The sequence below is a fragment of the Tachypleus tridentatus genome, chromosome 13, assembly GCF_004210375.1.
Source record: "Tachypleus tridentatus isolate NWPU-2018 chromosome 13, ASM421037v1, whole genome shotgun sequence".
NCBI lineage: Eukaryota > Metazoa > Arthropoda > Merostomata > Xiphosura > Limulidae > Tachypleus > Tachypleus tridentatus.
Genome location: NC_134837.1, coordinates 265,109,976 through 265,125,292, shown reverse-complemented (window position 1 = coordinate 265,125,292; position 15,317 = coordinate 265,109,976). Strand labels below are relative to the sequence as shown.

Genomic DNA, 15,317 nt, shown 5'->3' with positions numbered 1-15,317 from the left:
TTTAAATAAATATTTCTAGTATCTAAATTAATATCTTGGTCTCTAACAGATTGTCCCCTTTTCACTCACCAGAGCCCCAGATTTAAAGCACTTTCTCGTTCCTCGTGATTATGACATAGTGTAATAGAAACATGATCAGAAGACTCAATAACAATGATTAATGTATAGATAACTTAATTATCACTAAAAATATTGGATGTCGTAAAATGTTTAACTATGGTGGAACGAAGTCTATAATATAACCATCAAATAGGTGTTTCACTGTATAATATCTAAATCTTAAACGATTGACTGTAATTTTATCTCGTACATTTCAAAACAGTGGTATTAGAAACAATTCACTGCTTCTCTATTGGAATAAACTTTTTGTGTATATGTTAAGATACCATGAACAGTTTAAACGTAGGGCACCATACCACAGATTCATCAGTGACTTCACACGCACCTGAATAGTCATATGGTAAAAAGTTTAACGTGAATGGAAACAAGATACAACCACGAAGTCACTACAGATACATGCTCTGTCCTTATCAATGTAATAGAAAAACAAAGTAAAAAAGATATTTCGCTTTCATGCTCGTAACATTCACAAAATTACTTGAATGTTACGGTTTCCACTTCTCCAATAAAGCTGCTTTTCGTTCACACACCAAGTCTGCACATGGCAGTGGGATTTTTGTTGTCGGATCTGTAGCACTTTTTCGACGACATATTACTGTCCACAATGGTCACAAAGACTTTTTTGCGCACTGTTATTATTCAAGAGCAACTTGGAACGTCACAACTTGAAGCTTTATGGTATTAAGAACAAAGGATTAAACGTTTACATGATCCACTTCAACTCTACTTCAATCACCGAAAGATGAGAAATGTCTAATAGATAGAAATTCACAATTTACACTTCCAATAAACTTTACCCTCAATAAAGAATGGAAGTAACCATAATCAAAACGGGAATCTACACAGCCAACAGAGGACCCATTCAATGAATCCCATGTGTTCATACAATGCTTGTGAATTTCAACAAGAGCCCTTTTCTGCTAAAATTCAAACTATCTTCGACCAGCAACCAAGTTGCAGAATGAACTACAAAATGGATATTTTACTGAACTTTATCCACAACCCAACTAGATAAAAGTAAGGAAGTTCAATACTGAAATACTTTCTTTAGGATGTTCCTAATGTAGGAAATTCTTTTCAGTACTGAATACAATATATTCCAAAAAACGTCCTCTATTCATAAATTAACATTTGTTGAAGCGTCAGTCAGTATCTTTACTCTTTGAAGTCTTAACAGATAATCCACAACGTTCTGATGTATTTATAAGTGATAGCAAACATCTTACAATTTCTTTGCTACTTGGACATCAATATAACAAACGTTAGCAGTTCAACGAACTTTCTGTCCAAGACAGGAATGATATTACATCAGCTATCTTTCCTGGTGATGACAGATGCGCTGTATATGTTGAGGACAATCATCAAATTCATTTCGCTTGAGATCATGTGACCGTATCTTTAAACATTAGTAACAATTATTACAAATTAGAAACAAGCAAGTCTGACTGTATTACTGACATGTTTCACAGTACACCCATATGTACAGTTAACAATAAAATATCAGTCCAGAATAGTATGTGGTTATCATTGGGTCCTTCTAATCTGTTTCTCGATAATTATCCTGTTATTTCTCTTCAACAAAGAAGTAACGTGGTGAATATTGTTTCTACTAGGGACAGAAATAGGTGTAAATTTAGGTATTCTAAGATAGATAGTGGAAGGGTTTTAGAACTCGTAGTTACACAGTGAGAAACGACATTTACTGAACTTTCTTCTTTTTGAACAACAGTGACAACACCAGCAGAGACAATGGACGTAATATCATTCCTGTTTTGGACAGGAACTGTGTTCAATTTTGATCATAGGTTAAGTCTTCAGTTGTTTCAGTAAATGTTATTTTCACGGGTAGAGGAAGTTACTTTGAATGTATTGTATTTACTGCCTTAACAAAAATTCCTACTTAAAGGAACTCCTAAAGAAATTATTTAAGTCTTGGAGTTCGCTGGTGTTATCAAACTCGATTATGGATAAAATTCATCAATACACCCATTATTTACTTTATTGGTTTTATTCGATATACTAGTTGACTCGTGAAGATTGTTTATATTTTAGTAGAAAATGGCTCTTGTTGAAATTCGCTGGCTTTGTACGAACACATGGAATTCGTTGAATAGATTCTGTGAAGGCTGCGCAGGTTTCAGTTTTGATTATAGTTACTTCCATTGCTATTTGATGGTAATGTTCTCGACGAATTTACTAGAACATTAATTGGTGAATATGTATCTTCTTCTGGACATTGATCATTTTTCGATGCTTGAAGTGGAGTTGAAGTGGATGATGTTCCAGTCTTCTTCTCCTTTGTTTTTATTTCTTTGTTTTAAATGTCATGAACTTCAAGTTGTGATGCTTCAAGTTTCTCTTGTTACTACATGAATAATTTCAGTGCGCTCAAAAGAAATCTTTGTGGCCATTGTAGACACTAATATTTCGTCATGAGAGAGCTTTTCTACAGAACGATCGTGGACAAAAGTTCCACGTGTACCCACCACCATGTGCAGATTACGTGTGTAAACGAAAGGTAGATTTGTTAAACAAGTAAGAACTGCAAAGTACAATTAATTCGTGAGTGTCATGTGTATGGAAGCGAAATTTTATTTAATGTTGTTTTTTGATTACATAAGGACAGAGAATGCACGTGTAATTGCTTGTTGGTTGTGTCTTGTTTCCATCTTCAACCACATGTAAATTTTTAACATATGACTCTTCAGGTTCGTATGACGAATCTGTGGAATAGTTTTCTACGTTCTGACTATTTATAGTATCTAAAATTTACACAAAATGATTTATTCCAATACAGAAACACTGAAATGTTTCTAATACGACTGATTGTATGTCTTCATTACGAATGAAACACCTTAACCCACCAGGCAATGCCGGGCCTTATAAATAAAAGATCACTGTGCCAGACACCATTTATTTTTATATTTAACATAGCTTTAATTTTATAATTGTATTATAGCTTCTTCCACGTGAATTATAACATTTAATTCGGTTATTTAACCTGTGTGTTTGAAAAATTAAAGATTTTGTTTTATTTATTTATTTCTATAAAATAGTACAGATCTAATTGATTTTTATATATACTTTTATTTTTTTTATTTTGTGTATCAACATATGTGGTGTGAGTATTTCTTGTTAATTTAATTTTGATAAACACATTTCTCAACTATACTGTCAACAAAAGCAACAATATAAACAAGTTTTTAAGAATAGTGAAACACTTGATACACTTAGGTTCATTAATTTAACTTGTAAAAATAACAAATTATTCAGAAAAAGTGTGTGAACACATTACATTAAAAATTTCAGCTAGTTTAGGGGAATAATTTTATATGTGACGCCCCAGGAGCATAGTAGTATGTGTGTGTGCATATAACATTAGAAACAAAATTTCTATATCCATGGCGGGTAGAGCAAAAGATAGCCCATTGTATAACTTCGTGCTTACTGGCAAACAAACAAAATCTCCGTGGCTGAAAATTTTCTACCTTTAAATTTTGGATTTTATCAATATAAACATGAAAATATATTTATCTTTATTTGAATATTTAAATCGTGAAAAGAGAAAATTTTAAATAGCTCTTTCTGAAACTCCGGAAGACCAACAACTTACAACTCAGTATAAGATGAGTAATTTTAATTGGGGATTTGTAATAGGCGCTATACGAAAGAGTTTCTCTAAGAGCTAAGTTTTAATATTCATTCTTCGACAGTGTTAAAAATATTTAATTTATGGAGTAAATGTTTGATCAATTTATGTTTGGCATGAATTGCGCAGTTAATGTTATTGCTTGCATTTTTACTATGATAGTAACAAATCTTCTGTATATTATAATATACTTTAGCAAACAAAATTGTACGTAGTTGCTACATCGTAAAGATAAACTTTAATCTAATTTCATTGTTACTTGTTAAACTTGCAGAACTATTAATTATTTATTATTAGTGTTCAAAGTAACTGCTTTTAAGTTTGATATAAAATAATATTATAGCTACGTTACATATATCTTTGTTGTTTCTTTAAATATTTTATGGGACTTTAATTATTCAAAGTTCCTTTTATTCAATAAATGTGCTCTTTTGATACACATTGTAAACAAAGTTCATCAAACTGATCTAAATATATCATAACTTAGGAGACTGGTTAATTAGATATTATCGATTTACTTATTTTGTGAGTGAATATCTTAGGCTTCCCTACGAGAAAGTAAGAAGTAGTTTTTTTTTAAAGAAAGTCATATGACAAATTTAGTAACGTGAACTGGAAAGAGTCGTACGTTAAGTTTGTAAGACATTCACGCAGAAATATAGGTTGTCGCGTGAAATTTATTAATTCCGAGAACATAACGATTAAGTAATAAACATACAAATAGCTTAAGATGTGCACTAAAGTAAACAGACGAAGACAGAATAGATGAGAAGTTACGAGAAATAATTTCTCTAAAGAAAAGTTACACGCAAAGTTTATCGTCGTAGAAATGGAAGGCTTAACGATTAATATAGGCCTAGCTGTTGATATAATAGAGTGAAATAAACGGTGTTGAGAAAGGCAAGAAAAAAATTTATTTCGTAAAAGACAACTCTAAAACAATTGAACTATCCTCAAGAGACATTGATAAATAGACAGTTGATTCTTCAGAATACAAAAAAGATGATTATGTAAATATAGGAAAGAACCTTGATAATTCGACGTTAAAATAAATGAACTGTACTATAACAGACATAAATATATGTATAAATATATCTTTCTAGTTTATCACATTCTTTAGAATTACAGGAATGAGTGTACTAGTTTATCACTAGCATCCTAGTATATATTACAAGAATATAGGTTAATGTTGTTTCTACATTCTGGTTGTTTGTTATAAATTTTATCAGTGCCTAGTTATTATTAATTTTGAACTGATTGACAACACTGCCATCTGTTGAACTATTCTAGTATAACTGAATTGAACTAATCTGTCGCTCTTATTGGTACATCCACAGTCCCAAACTAGATTTATTAATCTATTACTTATTGAAATATCAGACAAACTATCAGATTTACAGTTCAGTGTAACGGATTTACTATAGGCATAAATATGAGTTGAGAAAATCCAGACTATTCTGCAAATTTGAAGAAAATTCTTGATTGTAATAATACAAAATGTACTGTGTGTATGTAAATACCGGTTACGTTGCGAACCGAACTTTGGAGAACCTTGTCTTAAAGTTTATCAATTGCAAAACACGCGATGAGTCAGTTTAATATTGTTGGTTTGCTACAGTGGAGAAACTATAAATCTAGGAAGGTATAATTGTGATTTACGCTTATCATTTGGGAAGTGCAGATAATTGACCAGGAATGTTTATAGCTTTTTAACGTTACAAATCAGTTAATCTCAGTCAATTAACCTCGGACGTTAACATTATTACGAGGACATTATATATCTTCATCTGTGAAAAGACTCGCATTTGAGCATTAAGAGATAGCTTACTGAACTGTACCGTTATCAACATAAATTAATTCGCTCATCGTAAACCTTCGATAAAATATTAAGTTCCAAAGCAAATAGAAACTTAGTATTGTTAATGAGTTTGTGAAAACTATTGTACAAAAATATTTATTTGTGAAAACTGTTATTAAAATATTATTGTTCTTTATGCAATAATATATGTATTTATGTTAAAAATAAAATTATGTATGTCAATTTGGTTGATAATTACACAAATTGGACACATATCGACATTCAATTAACTACTAAATTAAAATTAAAATTTTGATGTTTGAAATTGTAATACGTAAAATGTGTAACATTATAGATCTGAGACTCATCCACGATGAATTATACTACTTAACCAAACATTCAGAGTCTAGGCATTCCAGTATAGTGGGCCACATAAGCTCTTGTACGTTCTGAGCCTTCAACAGAATTTTGAAAAATCTTTTATACTGTACACATGTTTCTGCAAAATATGTTGGAGTATTTCAGAAACATTGGTGATAACTGTGATAAAAAACAGAATCACTGCCAGTTACGTTCTGGAATGCTATTTATAACAACACAACAGTACAGTTTATCTGCTACTCCTGTGATGAGGTGATGAGTGTTTATGTGTTTCTGGACTGAGTTTTTTTCATAACTAGAATGTTCGTTTTAAAAACTTATGTAGATGTAACCTATTATAAATTATCTGTCTCTTCCTTTTAATACCTTTCTATAAAAGATGTTGTATAGTGAATACAACCACATCTTATTATCCATATGAAAATAGTGCACCAGTTAAAAAAAAACTGAACTAGATTGTATGTAGTTAAACTCCGTTTGAGTAAATGTTAACAGTTATTAACAACCAAGTGTATTTTAAGTTCAGTACAGGTTTGTTATGTTCCGAAACGTTAAGTGTATATTATAATTTCAAATAGTTTCATCTCTGTATGTTGTTTTAATTATTTTTAGAAGGGGATATTTTGTTTTGTATAATAAAGTTACGAAAATAAATTTCAAATTGCAGAAGAATTTTAGGTTTAGTTATCGAATACACTTTAGAAAACGTTTCGAATTAGTAACGTCTGTTATGATTCAAAACGTACTTTAACTTACGTAGCAGTTATATATTGTAGACATACCAGGATAAAAGTTCTTGGTAATATAGGTGTCATAGATACTATTCATAGAAGCAGTTGCAGCAGCTCATAAAGTTCTAATCGTCTTTGCTTCCTTGAAATTTAAACAAATGACACAAATTTTGTATCGAACGAAGAAATTCTACAAATGATTATGGTTAAAAGTTGAACTTCGTACACTGTGGTCTTACTAGTAAGATACTACACACCTCTACACTTACATCTATTTTCAGTTTCGGCTTTTTTGTTGCACGTAGTACACTTACAACCGTCTTCTTAACCACATGTGCACTTCTCGATACATGTACATGTGGGGTCTTTAAAGAGGAATGTGACACAATTTAATTAGGTGTTATAATAGATCTAACTTCACATTAATAGCTGATTATGTCAGAAACGTTAATTAATGGCTAAGTCAAATAATGAAAACGTATAGAAAGATTCCGTTATACTAAAATAGTTGAGGGAACTTGTCTTCTGCTTTAGATTAACATGCGAATAGGTTTCAGGTTTAGCCTTCATGATGTCTCAATATGACATCATTCTTCAGATAAAGGAGACAAGTGATAAACAGATAAGTCTCGAGTGTTACATTTTTTTAAATCGACTGACGTCAGTGGTGAATTAGGAATTATTAGGAAGGGGGACAAAGTGTCACAAAAGCTCTTTTTATAAAACTATAATAACATTTCCAAGTGTTAATTGTTAAAGATATGTTGTAAAGTCTGATCCCATTCAGATGGAAGTTGTATAACATCACGTCATGTAGGCTAAAGATGAAGCGATACTGGAGTCTGGGGTGTAGGGTTTCTGTGTCTAGTAGGGACAGCAGTGGTCACAAGCAGTTGATTATATAAAACATAGTGGTTGAAAGGATCGTGAATTTTTAAAGTTTGGTTGGTGGAGGTTCTATGGTTGAGGATGGATGGAAGTAAACATTAGACTTTCGACACAATGTTCGCCCAGTATCAAGTTGATTGACTAAGTATTATTTCTTCACACTACACCTAGATGTGTAACAACCTTTGTATATAAATAGACATTTCTGGTATCTAAATTAATATATTGGTTTCTATTAGATTATACCCTTTTCAATCACCAAGGCCCCAGATTTAAAGCATGTTCTAGTTCCTCATAATTATCAAACAATATAAAAGAAGAAGAATCAGGAGACATCAAGAACAATGATCAATGTATAGATAACTTAATTATCACTAAATATAGTGGATATCGTAAAATGTTTAACCGTGGAGGAACGAAGTCTATAACATAACCATCAAACAGGTGTTTCACTATATATCTAATTATTAGACTCTCAACTGTATTGCTTTCATTGTCTGATCAAATCTTTGCTTAGAAGTCTTGAATAAGAGAAACTATTGTCTACTTCACAGGACACGAGAAGAAAATACAACATTTCTACTACATAGATTATATTTCTTAGTTTACTTCTCGTGAAAATACTTATTATAAATAGCCATCTCTATGTGGCTATGTCTTTCTCGTATGTTCCCTTCAGGGATTCATCAATACTCTTCACATCTTATAATTCCTGATCTCCATTATAGATATGTTCCATATCATTGTCGAAATGAGATGTTTCACGTTTCTACTCGGCTCTTATTTTGATCACAATATATCTTTTGAAGTTGAGTAAATAATGCTAACCAGTCCAGATTTTTCCATTTTAGGATCATTATACAATTTCTCAGTAGAGTTTACTGACAATTAGTTGTTCAGTGCTGAGTAATACTTGCGCCTTCGATGTATTGAGAAAAGGAATATATTAAATGAAAATTTTACATAGTTGTTGTAGGTTTAATTTCATAATTACCGTTATGATGGTAGAAGAAAAATTAAAATATTCTTTTGAAGACGGACATATTAGAAACAATTAAGTGTTTCTCTATTGGAATAAATATTTTTCTATATATTTTTAGATACCATGAACAGTTAGAACGTAGACCACTATGCCATCACTTAATCTGAACAGTCATATGGCAAAAAATTACATGTGGTGGAGGATGTAAACAAGATACAACGACGAAGCCATTACACGTGCATGTTCTGCCCTTATCGTTCTAATACAAAAACAACATTAAACGACATTTCGATTCCATGCTCGTGACATCCATAAAATCACTTCAATGTTGCGTTTCCAATTTCTCTAATAAAGCTACCTTTCGTTCACACATCAAGTTTGCACATGGTGGCGGGTGTAGGTAGCGACTTTTATTCTCGGTAATTCAGTAGAAAGGCACTTTTACAACGACATTTGAGTGTCCACAACGGTCACAAATATTTCTTTTGTGCGCATTTTAATTATTTATGTAATTACAAGAGCAACTTGGAACGTCGCAACTTGAAGTTTCATGGTATTCAAAGCAAAGAAATAAAAAGAAAGGAGAAGAAGATGGGGAACATCATCCACTTCACTTTACTTCAGTCACCGAAAGATGAGCAATGTCCAGAAGATGATAGAAATTCACAAATTACAGTTCCAGCAAATTCGTCGAGAACTTCACACTCAAACAACATTGGAAGTACCCAAATTTAAAACTGGAACCTACACAATCAACATAGAAACAATGAATTTCAGCAACATCCTTTTATCTACTAAAATACAAACTATCTTCTACTACCGATCTTGTGTACCGAATAAAACGAATGAACTATATCCACAACCTGACTCGATGAAACCGGTAAACTCCAATAATGTAATAATTTCTTAAGGAGTTTCCGAGAGTAAAAACTTTAGTTTCAACAGTAAATATAATACATTCCAAGTAACTTCTCGTGAAAAGAACATAATTAGTGAAACAACTGAACGTTGATCAGTCTCTTTACTATCTGAAGTCTTAACAGATGATCCACAACCTTTTGATATATTTGTAAGTGACAGCAAACATCATGTAGGTTATTTGCTATTCAGACATAAACACAACGAATGTCAGCACTTTATCACAGTTTTTGCCCAAGACAGGAATGGCATTACGTCCACTGTGTCTTGTGGTGTTATCAGATTCGATGTGTATGATGAAGACAATGATCAAAATCATCTTACTGAAGGTCACGTACCCTCGTGTCTTTAAACATTAGTAAAGATTCATACAAATTAGAGATTAGCAAGTCTGACTGTATTACTGACGATTTACACAGTACACTTATATGAAGAGATAGCTAGACATCAGTCCTGAATCATTTGTGGTCATCTTTGGGTTCTTATAATCTGTTTTTTCGATAATTCTCCTGTTATTCCTGGTCAAGAGAGAGATAATTTGATGAATACTATTTCTTCTTGTGAAGTTACAAATTCTAAAGCCCCTCGAAGAAACCCATCTATAAGTGGTCCAAGGATACATAGATTGGCAGCTGGTTCTGCCACTACTGGGTTGTTTTCTGAAAACACCGGAAATACAGAATGACCTCTCCCCCTGAAGATGAGAAGAGGATTCAAAAGAAGCTTGATGCCCATATGTTGACTGGGTTTATAACTGGGTTTATGTATATGAAGACTTGGAGATGATGCGATTTCTAAAAGTAAGACGTAAGAACGAACAACTGTGTGCTTATTTTGTTAACCAAGTGTTTCTATCACTCGGTGTAGTAATAACAACAAGACTGCTTTTTATACAGAGTCCATACCTGTAGTATTGGCAGATGTTGTGTGGGATAATGGAGTCGAGGTTGAAGTTATGAACTTCCCTAGTTCCCCTGTCCCTTTAGTACATTCTATTTTCCAGTTTGTGTAACATGTCCTGAAATAATTAAGATGGTGCAGTGGTTATCAGAGTGACATGACCTCTCACCTTCCGCATCCCAGGTGGATGATCTTGCTAAGTTTATCAAAGTAGTATGAAACGCATCTTTTGATAGATTGTTTAGGCAGAGTATTCATGATGAAACCTTGTAGAATGGACGGCAACTGTCTATTGTGGAGACACAGTGTGGAAGAAGACTTTCGAAACGACGTCCTCTACATTTGTGTCTCCACAACAGGCAGTTGCCGTCCATTCTACAGAAGTTTCATCATAGTTTGAAACGTGTTCACAACTCCTCATTACCCAATGTAATAATCACACTGAAAGAGTACATAGTTTGTTAAATGATTCTGTAGTAAAAGCTGCACTCACTTTGACTGACTTAAGTCGTCAATATTCCCATAACTCGTCGTGTATCAAAACTGTAAAACATGCGATAATGTTTTATTTTCCTTTTCAAAATGTAAACTAGTACTATTGCAACATACATTTACGAGTGTATAAAATATGTATAATAAAACAAATTTATTTTATTTTTATTTTATGGTGTTATACAAACATTCACTATGTTTCGTTGTATTGCTTAAACTGACAAACATTTAAAATTCGGTAATATTAGTCATTAATATAATATTTTATTCATTAAGTTTTCATAAGTATCTCCAATTCTTTTTGAATTAGTGGCAAAATTAACGAAAAGCCAACTAATTATATTTGAAATATGTATTCTATTGACACCATTAATAATATGTGGTAGTGGCGTTTTAAGGAAGACTTTGTCTCCTTACTCAATCAAGCAGGCATTCAGCATTATCGAACCCGCTGCCTTATCCTACGAAGCAAGGAGACTTTAATAGCTTTGCTTTTTCTCAGGTAAGTTAATAAAGCAATAGATGTTTTTACACATTGATAGGCTTCAAACAAACAAAATTGTTTAGAGAAGAGGGTCAGCTGTCCATGGACATTGCTGACATCTTCGACACGGGTTTTGCCTATTAGATCCAAATGTATTTGGACATATGGATTTAATATGACCTTGAACAGTCCTCGATTTTTCAATATCTAAAGATCTGATAAAACCCATTACCTTCGGTGAATGTTGGGCAGCTACCCAGTCCATATCACTTGATAAGTGTCTGGGAGCCGGATGGTTTCCTAATGAAATTCTATTCTCACGTGTGGCATATAAGTAATTAGAATTCCTTTTGTTACTTTAATGACTGTCTGACACTGAGGTCCATGCTGCCTGTTACACAGGATGCGTTATTTACATTATTTTTTTTTACGTATCCCACCGACTCAGCAATTGTTTGTTCGTGATGTCCCATATCACTCGTTCATGTAGATGCAAAAATTGTGTCTAATGTTCGGTGTAGACGTTTCAGTACTGTTAGGCCTAATCTTGTTCTTAGCTCTCGAACGTGTTTAGTGCGGAGTAGAAGTATTCAACAAAATTGCCGGGATATTTCTCTCTGTGATTAAACCAAAGATATACGAATATCTACGAATGTGATATGTTTCGGAGAGGTATGGGTTTTAATGAATTTATACTTAACGGATCCCTTTGACATAACTCAGGATGTTCGTCAGGGATGACCACTATCACCTTCCTTGTGATAGAGTACCTGCTTTCTAGTTTGCATCACATTGTTAAAGGGTTGTCCACTATCACCTTATTTGTGATAGAGTACCTGTTTTCTAGTTTGCATCACATTGTTTCGGTGTGTTGTATTTCATTCCTTATTACAGTACTGTCAATATCTACAACCTTAAAGTGGTAGCAAATCTAGTACTGTCACAACTTTATAATGTATGTACATACTGTCCTTCTCTGTACAGAAATATAGATATAATAACCGTTAACACGAATATCGTTCTAGTATTTATAATATATGTAATGTGGCGTGACATATGGTCACTTCTCTATATACACAGACACATACCTGTAATAACTTAACATTACGATTATATAAACTAATACAATCTTCAACACGTATCCACACAGGAATTTTTATAATGCTAATGGTTACGTATATAAAAAAAAAAACAGAACTAAAATTTCACATCAGTAAATCATTAACTTACAAAATGTTTTAAAAGACCGAATAATGTTGATAAACTTTTCATTAAAATTACGTGAAATGTTTGTTTGATTTATTTTTCATGTATATTCAGTAGAATGAAATACTATAGTAAATAGAGTAACACTACTTCCTATGTACAATGTGTTTGATTTTATTTTAAAGCAGTCATTACAACTTTCACATATCACCAGTAATAAACCTGTAGTTATGTGATGTAGGTTAGGAATGCGAACGATTAAACATTAAGATGTTACGAGATGTACAAAGTAATACAACTGGGATATATTTATATACGATATTCTCTTTGTACCTTAAACATGTATAGCATTTATCTTGTTACGTCAAATATTTAATGATTTAATCTGAAGCCTAGTTTCTAAATAAAGTAATATAAAGGCTTATAATACTGAAACCAGAGGTGCGCTACCCGTGTTGGGAACACAAATATCCCTTTGGTTAACTTAAAACAAATATACTTAACCTGTTTATTTTTGTCAACACTGAATTTTATATATCCTTATTATTTTGTTAATATAATTACTTTTACGAGCTTAGACCTGCATGTGGTTTCTAATTTGAATGATATAGTCTCTTGTAGGTGAACGCCCGACAATGATAACAGACTGCGGCTACAGACGTAATCTATTCAGTATTGGCAAACACCTCAGAACGTGCATCAGTTAATTTGATTTATTGCACTATTTTATGAAGTCATTTTCCACATAATAACTAATGTTGTAGTCAGTTTGGTATAACCAGATTGAAGACAAATTAGTCCTTGGTCAGCTTTATTATACACAATTCTTGATGATGCACCCACATACGATACATTCATTTTTAAATGGTAAGTGTTGTCATAATTACAAACACGATCTTCTAATTCTTGGTGACGAGAAACATCCTTCGAATAAAAATATTTTACAACAGCTACTATTAACATTTATTGATAAACAGAACACAAAAGTTTCGACCTTCCTTGGTAATCTCCAGGTTAACCTTAAGTATTAATACCAGCACTTTGGAAATTCTCGATTTCACTTACTTTCAAGAAATAACAAAATATGGGAAAGGTAATATTATACAAATAAAAATAGTGTTGTTCCTGTACAGAGTAACTGAAAGTTAAGACATGGAAATATTATGGTTGAAGTTCAACCCACAGACAGGTAACATCAGAAGTTGAACGAAGTTGTGCGTCGTCCTTATTGTATTTGTGTTGTATTCATGTTTTGAAAGAGCCAGTGACATCATAAAGTGTAGGATGTAGCTTTAGAAAGATTTAATTGAGGTGGATTTAAAGTCATTTCTTTCCTACGCATTAGAAAACACTTTATCTTTACTAACTAACGGTTGTTGTTCTAACCAAACGTTAAATACTACTAATATTGTAGACATTTCCAAGGAGGATGAAAGTCCTTGCTACTGTAGTAATTATATGTAGTAATACTAGAATGATTAAGTCACATTTGAGTTTTGATTAGTAGCTCATGGATCTAGGGAAATAAGGTATTTAATAAAGTTGTGGTTTAACTACAATAATCAAGTGTGAAGAGGTACGTTGAATATTTGTGAAGTTTCAGGTAAATGATTTCAGGTTAATAAATGCAACGGAATACAAGGTTTAATTTATTAATTTTGAAAAACGATAAACAAACAATGTAACAAAGTAAACAAACTAATAAAATTCATAAAACAGGAACCAGACCAATACGTGCAGGGAATTTTATTCTGTCTTACTGCAAGTGCATGACGTACAACTGCAGGCTTCTCCTTCTAGAAAGAAAAGAAGATTACATGTAAAATACAAATTGAAGTTTAAACAAGGGACAAAAACCTTTAGTAATAAATTAAGAAATTATACACTATGAACGAACTAGTAAGATTCTACTTACCTGTACACTTACATTGACCGGCAGTTTCTGCTTTTTACTGCACGTGGTGCACTTACAACCGTCTTCTTTACCACATGTGCACTTCTCGATACATGTGCATGTAGGATCTTGAAAGAGAAATGTGGCACAAATTAATCAGGTGTTACGATAGATTGACGTTCACATTAATAGTTGGTTATGTCAGGAACGTTACTTAGTTACGTAGTTCACGACAAGTCAATGAATGAACACATTTCAATTTTTGTAATGCACAGAACATTAACTCATAATGAAGAGTATATCGTGTAGTTTTGTTTCGACACTTAAATACAAGTCATTAAGATAAGAAATATTCTTTTAATAGGAGGTAAAATGGTTTAGGCTTACAACTGGAAACGAACTGTTAAAATTGCTAATGAAAAGCTTCTATTATTTTAGATTAATATGTTAGACAACAGGCTTAACCTTCATGTTCCAATAACACCATTTAGATAAAGGAGACAAGTTTAGTATGAAACCTTGGGAATCAGTTTACTTCAGTGGTAAATTAGGAAGTCAGTGGAAGGGGAGTAACCCCGCAAAAGTGAGAGGATTATTGTTGTTCAGACACAAGCTGCCTTAATAGCTATAGGTAAATGAAAGTTATATTTGATTAAAGGCATATGTAGCATGGAAATTTTATGTGTATAGTTTGATTTACCAAATAAACCGGCATATATTTTTCACCTATGTCAACAACTTATCAAACTGAGCGTCATTTTTGTTAAATTTGGTATCATAAAAAACTACCTAGATATTAAGGTTATCTGTTACAGCTGTAGATACTTAGGGCTGGTGATGTTCTAAAGATAGTTTAGGTAATATTTGATAACAT

The 15,317-nt window shown here is 32.4% G+C and overlaps 1 protein-coding gene and 1 long non-coding RNA gene across 6 annotated transcripts in view; one reads left to right on the top strand and one right to left on the bottom strand.

The window, feature by feature from the left end:
- Positions 1–15,317, top strand: part of LOC143238278 (uncharacterized) — a 312,759-nt gene that overhangs the window by 43,129 nt on the left and 254,313 nt on the right. The window lies entirely within an intron of this gene.
- Positions 14,186–15,317, bottom strand: part of LOC143238277 (uncharacterized) — a 341,463-nt gene continuing 340,331 nt past the window's right edge. For 2 of the 4 annotated variants that reach the window (XM_076478365.1, XM_076478371.1), the window contains 2 exons: positions 14,465–14,571; positions 14,186–14,345 (listed from right to left, as the gene is read on the bottom strand). In XM_076478365.1, the coding sequence (XP_076334480.1) occupies positions 14,202–14,345; positions 14,465–14,571 (251 nt within the window). In that variant the 3' untranslated portion in view covers positions 14,186–14,201. The remainder of the gene's footprint in view (positions 14,346–14,464; positions 14,572–15,317) is intronic. The other 2 variants (XM_076478368.1, XM_076478370.1) reach the window with 1 other exon arrangement.